We start from the raw sequence: 7,007 nt of genomic DNA, 5'->3' as shown, positions 1-7,007 counted from the left end.
GCCAGCGCGTGGGGCTTCCTGGGAAATGTAGTTCACAACAGGCAAACTCAAGTCAGAGCCTGCCTAAAATTGGAGCATATAGAGCCAATAACGAATGGAGCGTTATTATTCCTTGCGTAGAGCATATTTGGCTATCGGCTCTTTCCCAACTGTCACAACTGGGTAGGTATTCTTTTCTCGTTCCCTGTAGGAAATCGCCGCTTGTTTTGTTCCAAAGCATTGTAAGAACAGTTCGGAATGGCGGTAGGTGTGGAGACGTAACTCATTTTTTTTTTAATGATTGCCACTGTAACCGCGAAAACAGCCGCTGCTATTTCTTCCTCAGCCTTCACTCCCCGGAAGAAAGATTGAAAGAAACGATAAAAGGGAGTCTTTCTGCGGCATAAAAGAGGCTAACCTTGGACGTGCGCTGCATCTTTTCCGGCAATGAGCAGCTGCGGAGAGGAAGAGTTTGAGCCTTCGGCGCTGGGGACCAAAGAACAGTGAGTACTCGAAGCGGGAGGCTTGGTTGGAAGCAACAGAAACATCTGCATTAGTCACTACCTCACTAATCACCAAATCTAACTCTACTTCTAGGTATTGCTTTTAAGAATAGAATAGAATAAGAATAGGAATAGAATTCTTTATTAGCCAAGTAATTGGACCCACAAGCAATTTGTCTCCTTTGCATAAGCTCTCAGTGTACATACAAGCAACAAGTGACAAATCATAATCATAATACAATCATCCTAAATCATAAGATACGACACTCAGTGATGAGGGTAAAATACTAAATAAAAGCAATCAAAATAAACACACGAATGTACATAGGCAATAAAGAGCTACATATAACTTGATACATCTAATCATTCGCACCAAGAGTAAATCAAAAGTTCAAACAAATTGGAATTGTGAACCATACTAGAGAGACAAACATTTAGTTGAATATTTATTTTTGGACAAAAAAAGCCTTATTATATATCATTGCATTCTAAAAAGCAGTGTTTTTGCCAGGGTGTACAAAAAGAGATGAACTGATTTTAAGGACTGTGCTGATTCATTTAAAGCTTTTATTATTTTGAGAGAAATGAATCACATTTTTATTCCATCTGGAAAGATTACATATGTTAAAAATAATATTTACAAATGGGGACCATGACATGAGATATGCTGTTTTTGGATGTTACCTTCTACTCTTGTTTCTTATGTTACAAAATGCTTTTTTTAAAAAAAAGCCTTGATGTTGATAGGTTTTGTAATCTAGCTATCCATATAGACCTTCCTGTCTGGTCAAAACATAATTAAAGTTCTTTCCATTTCCAGAGAATAGCTCTGTTCTCAGAACCACAAACTATAGAATCATTCATTGTGGTCAGTTGATTTGGTATGTTTTGTAAACCCAGGAATTTGGGTTCAATGATTAAGTCATCATATTACCATGATTAAATTAACTATGGTACCGTAGTTATATTGGATTCTTATTCCACTGTTTTAATATATAACTCAAAGCGGTAAATATATTTAATATTCCTGCCTCCTGTTTTCCCCACAACAAATGAGCATTATGTGCACATAGATTCCAAGTGGAAAGAGGGATACTTTTTCTTAAACCGATGAGGGGAAATGTCAAGCATTTACTAACATTCTTTTTTCTTGTATAGCTGGGATGCAGCATATGAACGAGAACTACATAATTTTAAAGAAAGTGGTGATACTGGGGACATTTGGCAAGTATCTATAACCATGAAACATGCTTCAAAACATGTTTGTAATTTATTTTCTTTTCAAAAGTGCAGCTGTTTTTCTCAGAGTACTGGTAATGTGATATTCTGGGTTTTGTTTGTTTTTTTGAATGCCAACTCTTTTCTTAGCTAAACCTGTTGCAAATTAAAATAGCTAATCATCATCTGTCTGTTTTTATGTGGGAAAAATGAATTGCTGACTACAGTATACTTGATAAAGGTAAAGCATTCATATCCTTGATCTTTTCCAAAAATTGAGTAAGAAGTACAGGCAAAGATACATTGAAGCCTAGAACGTACTGTACATGTATATGTAAAATTGACAGTATCTCATCCTCTGCAGTGTTAATACAACAAACAGATTTATCTAAATAAACCTGTAATGTGATCTCTAGAGATTGATACCTTAATGGTGACATGATGTAGTTACATTGCACGTGAATGACAAAATGTGTTTGTCTTCCTTTAGCATAGACTAATGGAGTAATTTATCTGAACTTCTCTTTCTAATTAGGTTTGGTGAAGAAAGCATGACTCGTATAATTAGATGGCTAGAAAAACAAAAGATACCTCTGGACACTTCTGTTCTTGACATTGGAACAGGAAATGGCATTTTGCTGGTTGAATTGGTTGGTATTTGTAGTAGTGCTTTCTGATGCAAAATGCTTACAGTAGAAATTGAGCAAGTAAGAAACTTTAATGAAATGGTCAGATTAAATTAAATGTAGAATATGCTGATTATCCTGCAATGGTCTATGGTCATGATATGATTTTTTAAAAAAACAAACCGTTCATATTAAGCAAGGAAATGTTCAGTTGCATCAAAGTTCAGTTGTATCAGAATGCTGACTTAAATATTTAGAATTACAATTTGAAGAATCAAAATGCAATATAGATTAAGAAATTTGTGGAAATTACTGAACAGCTGCCCCCGAATTACTAGCTGTACTCATGAAGTCCTAATATTGTTTCATTTCTTGACCTACACTACCCACTGCATGGCAACTGGTTTTATTTTCTTAACTTAATAGTTACAGAATTTGCAGTGCATTGTTGTTGCTAAGACGTGTTTATACTGGAGACAAATATTCTTATGTTAAGTTTTAAAAGGATGAATAAATATTCTGCCTTTGCCAAAGAGTCCAATGCCCTTTAATCATAGAGTAACCATAAATAAGTTCATGTGTATATTACATGAACAAATAGCAGGAAACAAGAACCTTTATATCTCTTATTTTTATATTTAGTATCCAAGTACTTATTTGTTAGGCTGATGCAAAAAAAGAAAAGTATCAGAAATATGAAAATTTGATTTACTCGTACTACTTTTACTGTATTAGTGTAGCTTCTACGTGACATTAACATTTGTGTTTAGTGCAATGTACTGTAGCCAATGGAATCTTTCTATTGATTACTGGGAACTGAAATTAGAAAAATAATTAAACCCTTGTAGTTTTTCTTGCAAAATAAGTTCTGTAATTTTTTCCTATAGGTTGGTGTGGCTTACATAATTATATTTTAGTTCTCCATAGGTTAACTGTGAGGAATACATCATGAAAGCCAACTAGAAAACAAACTAAACATGTTTAGTGTTTAGTGAATTTTTCTTCTCTTTAGAGTAAATGTGGTTACACCAATCTTACAGGAGTTGACTACTCTCCTTCTGCAGTGCAACTTTCAAAAAATATAATGGAAAAAGAAGGGCTATCTTGTATTAAACTGCTGGTAAGTTTTTATGAGGGACAAATGAAGAGGATACTTAAAATGATCAGGAAGAAGTGGGATTTGGGGAAATGTAGTGTAAATGTAAAAGACAAATGATTAAGGACTGGCCTGATTAAATTGTATTAAAAATTCTCGTGACATTCAGAGATTTCATTTACTGAACTCCAGTGCAAACATTTAAATCAATATTAACCAAGTTAAAATGTCTTCCTTCCTACTAGCTATATGAAGCTCCTCAGTCATATTCATCAGGGGATTAATTATAGATCATTGGAACAAAAATCTTACTGTACAAGCAAAATGCAATTCTGAATGTGATCAAGAGCAAGAAAAATTTTCATGTATCAAGATAGGGCTGCTGTTACCAATTCATACAGGATTGACAGTTGTTTAAAGAGATGTGAGTTCTTGAAGAAAAGTTTTTTAAGGCTGTAGTGCCAGATGACACCAAGTATTAAGTCCTACTACATTCAGTAGGGTTTACTTCTGTTTAAATGCACGTGGCTTCTGGAACTCCTACCTCATTCCAGAAATAAATGTTTGTGTGCCCAGGGAAGCCCAGGATGGACTGCATGTGATTCTGAAACATGCATGAGGAGAGTTTTTATGTAACTTTTTCTTCCCTGTCCTTGACATTATTTGGATCATTTTCAAACTCTTTGCTAGCTTCCCTCCTCACATTTGGTCCCACTCTGTTTAGTTTTCAAGTGCTGGTAAGACGATTCTCTGTGCTAATGCACAAATAGTCGAGACCAATTTATATTAGGTTGAGAGGAGTAAAAATCATCAAACATACAAAAATAGATGATTGATGTGCAGTCAAACTATTATTTTGGGCATGGAGGCAATGCAGTTCTGCTTAGTTATAAAAAGTAACAATTGCATTAACATGTTTTTACGTTTAACAGTTATATCTACCTTCTACAGATTGAAGACATTTTAAATCCCTCAAATGAATTGTCAAGTTTTCAGATCTGCATTGATAAAGGAACTTTTGATGCTATTAGTTTGAGCCCAGATAGTGCAGCAGAGAAAAAGAAACAGTATATTAAATCCCTCCAGAGGCTGTTGAGATCAAATGGCTTTTTCCTTATTACATCTTGTAACTGGACTAAAGAAGAACTGTGCAAACAATTCGAAGAAGGTGCATGATAAGTTTCAAATTGTATATACCTAACTTAAAATGTGACTCTGCTTTTTATGTCTTTCAAGGAAAATACTGTAACTCCTATTTAAGCAATACATTAGTTGAGTTTTGGATTGATTGATTGAAACTTTTATGCTGTCCATCTTGCTGAGGCAACTCTAGTTGGCATACATTCATATAAAGAAAATGATATAAAACCTAAAACAATAAAAATTATACATTTAAAATTCAATTAACATTAATTTAACCAAGATGAGAGGAAGGGAGCAAAGTGTGCATTGAGGAAGAAGTAGGATCTGTCTAACTCATTAACCACCTCCAAGATGCGACTGTCCCATTGGGCCCCTGGCCAGCCAGCAGAGCCAGGTCTTTTGGAAGGCCAGAAGGGTGAGTGCAGATCTCAATGAGGGTGGGGGGGAAATCACTGCAGAAAAGGTTCTCCTCCTGGACCCCATTAGCTGAAATTTGTTGACCAATGAGATTTGCAGCATGCCTCTTCTGCCAGCATGGGTGGATTGGGTTCATCTCATCAAGATGAGCTGGTTCCTCAAATACTATCATTGGATCCAATATATATTAAAGCAGTAATAAGCATTCTTCTGCCCATCTTCATTTGAATGTGTATGGTTAAGGCCTATTAAACCCTTATTCTAAAAGGTTGATGATCTGAAGTTCAGTGTAAACTATAAATGGCTTAAATAATTTACAAGTTCCATAATTTCAGTTGAAATATGTTGTAACAGACATGTTGCTTTCAAAATATATAGGCTATTGAAAAATGAAGGATAGCAGTGAAAAATGAAGGATAGCAGTGTGGTGGTCTAGATGCGAAGATGCTTGCCTCCCACTTGAAAAGTTCAGAGTTCAGTTCTAGGCAGCACAGATGTTTATCAGGGCCCAAAGAGAAAATATCTGCTGTGAACACCACGTAGGCATCAGAAAGGGCATCCAGCCAGTAAATACTCAGCTCCATTCAGTTGCCCCAATTCCACCCCAATAAAAAGGGATTACAGTGTTGTAAAAAGAAAAAAAATGTGAAGATGAAGGATGTATATTTGCCTTTTTGAACTCAGTTATATTATTGGTTGCCTCTGTATTACATTTTTAATTATACAGTGCAGAAATACTATAGTAATGTATCAAAGAAAGGATGTTAGCAATCTTTGCTTTCTCCTTTAGTTGTTTTCATAATACCAAAAATAAGCTGCTTTTTAACTGAACAGCAGTTTGGCTCTGGCAATGAAAACATCTGTGATTTGCAGTAGTGTATAAAGTATGTGCACGTCTGGGTTAAATCAAAAATCTTGACGCCTTAGTCATTAACCTTTTATATGTGAGACAGAATGAGGCTAGTTGGAAGACTTACTAACAAAAACATTTAAGTTTTTTTAACATATCCAATTGCTAGTTTCATAATAATCCATCTTACACATTCCTATTTAAACACTTGAAAATAAGATGCTATGCATATTCCTATTAAAAATATGGCACTACCCCATATTCTTTATGGCCCCTTATTACTTCATTTTCTTGCTACATCATATTTCTATCACTTGATAAAGACAGAAACGGCATGCAAAAATATTACTACTGGTATAAAATTCAAACAGTTAAAACCAAGACTAAGCTTTTAGGTATTGTGGGAAATACAATTTTAGGTTTCTAATAATTGGTTACTGACGCCAAGAAAAATAATTTCATATATCTACTTCCTGAAACTGCACTTACTGTTATTCATAACCTTTTATTTATGTGCAGTTTATGTTGGTCAACACTATAAAATTACCACTCTACTTAATTTTGCAGAATTTGCTGTATTGTATGCATACTGTTTGAATTAATATCAGAATTTAAAGGGTTAACAAGGCTTCTTTTTAATAGAAATATTTTCCTTATATTTAATAGGGTTTCTGCTTTTGGAGGAACTGCCATGCCCAACCTTCTGCTTTGGAGGAAGAACTGGAAATAGTGTAACTGCCTTGGTTTTACAAAAAACATAACGAAGTTTTGAATAAATTTTGGGATGAAGATCTCCTTTTGTGAATTTTGGATTTTACCATAGAACTGGATTCAAAAGTAAAATACAAGTTTTAGAAATTTGATAGATGTCTATATGTTTGATTTTTTTTGAGGTAAATAAAATATCTATTTATAAAAAACGAATTTATATAAATCCTGTGAAGAAATTCATTTATCATTGTAGCTGATGATGCAATTCCTTAAGACAGTTTATTTAGAAATGTGATAGAGTGCTTGATATAACTGATTTGATATTTTTTTAAAAAAAGAAATGAACCTGTGGATGTATCTTGTCACCTAAAGAATGCAAAAATGATTCTATTCCCTAAGGGGTAAAATAAGTGTCTACAAAACATTATTAAAATATTCCTACTATAGTAACATATAAGAAATAA

At 34.1% G+C, this 7,007-nt stretch overlaps 1 protein-coding gene across 1 annotated transcript; it reads left to right on the top strand.

Annotated features, from left to right (window-relative positions):
* Window positions 1-7: 7 nt before the first annotated feature.
* Window positions 8-6,760, top strand: EEF1AKMT2 (EEF1A lysine methyltransferase 2). The gene is made up of 7 exons (XM_039342337.1): window positions 8-162; window positions 326-482; window positions 1,641-1,706; window positions 2,236-2,350; window positions 3,339-3,446; window positions 4,374-4,590; window positions 6,499-6,760. Exons 2-7 carry the CDS (start codon window positions 427-429, stop codon window positions 6,591-6,593), a joined length of 657 nt encoding a protein of 218 aa, XP_039198271.1. The 5' UTR covers window positions 8-162; window positions 326-426; the 3' UTR covers window positions 6,594-6,760.
* The last annotated feature ends 247 nt before the right edge of the window (window positions 6,761-7,007 follow it).

This window comes from Crotalus tigris, unplaced genomic scaffold, assembly GCF_016545835.1.
Source record: "Crotalus tigris isolate CLP2741 ecotype Arizona unplaced genomic scaffold, ASM1654583v1 scf7180000017536.10889498, whole genome shotgun sequence".
Classification (NCBI taxonomy): Eukaryota; Metazoa; Chordata; class Lepidosauria; order Squamata; family Viperidae; genus Crotalus; species Crotalus tigris.
This window is presented reverse-complemented; position numbering and strand designations above follow the sequence as displayed.

Coding starts and splice junctions, on each gene's coding strand:
- EEF1AKMT2 (XM_039342337.1), top strand. CDS start 427: ATGAGCAGCTGCGGAGAGGAAGAGTTTGAGCCTTCGGCGCTGGGGACC. Junction 483..1,640: donor GCGCTGGGGACCAAAGAACA/GTGAGTACTCGA, acceptor TTTCTTGTATAG/CTGGGATGCAGCATATGAAC. Junction 3,447..4,373: donor TATCTTGTATTAAACTGCTG/GTAAGTTTTTAT, acceptor TACCTTCTACAG/ATTGAAGACATTTTAAATCC.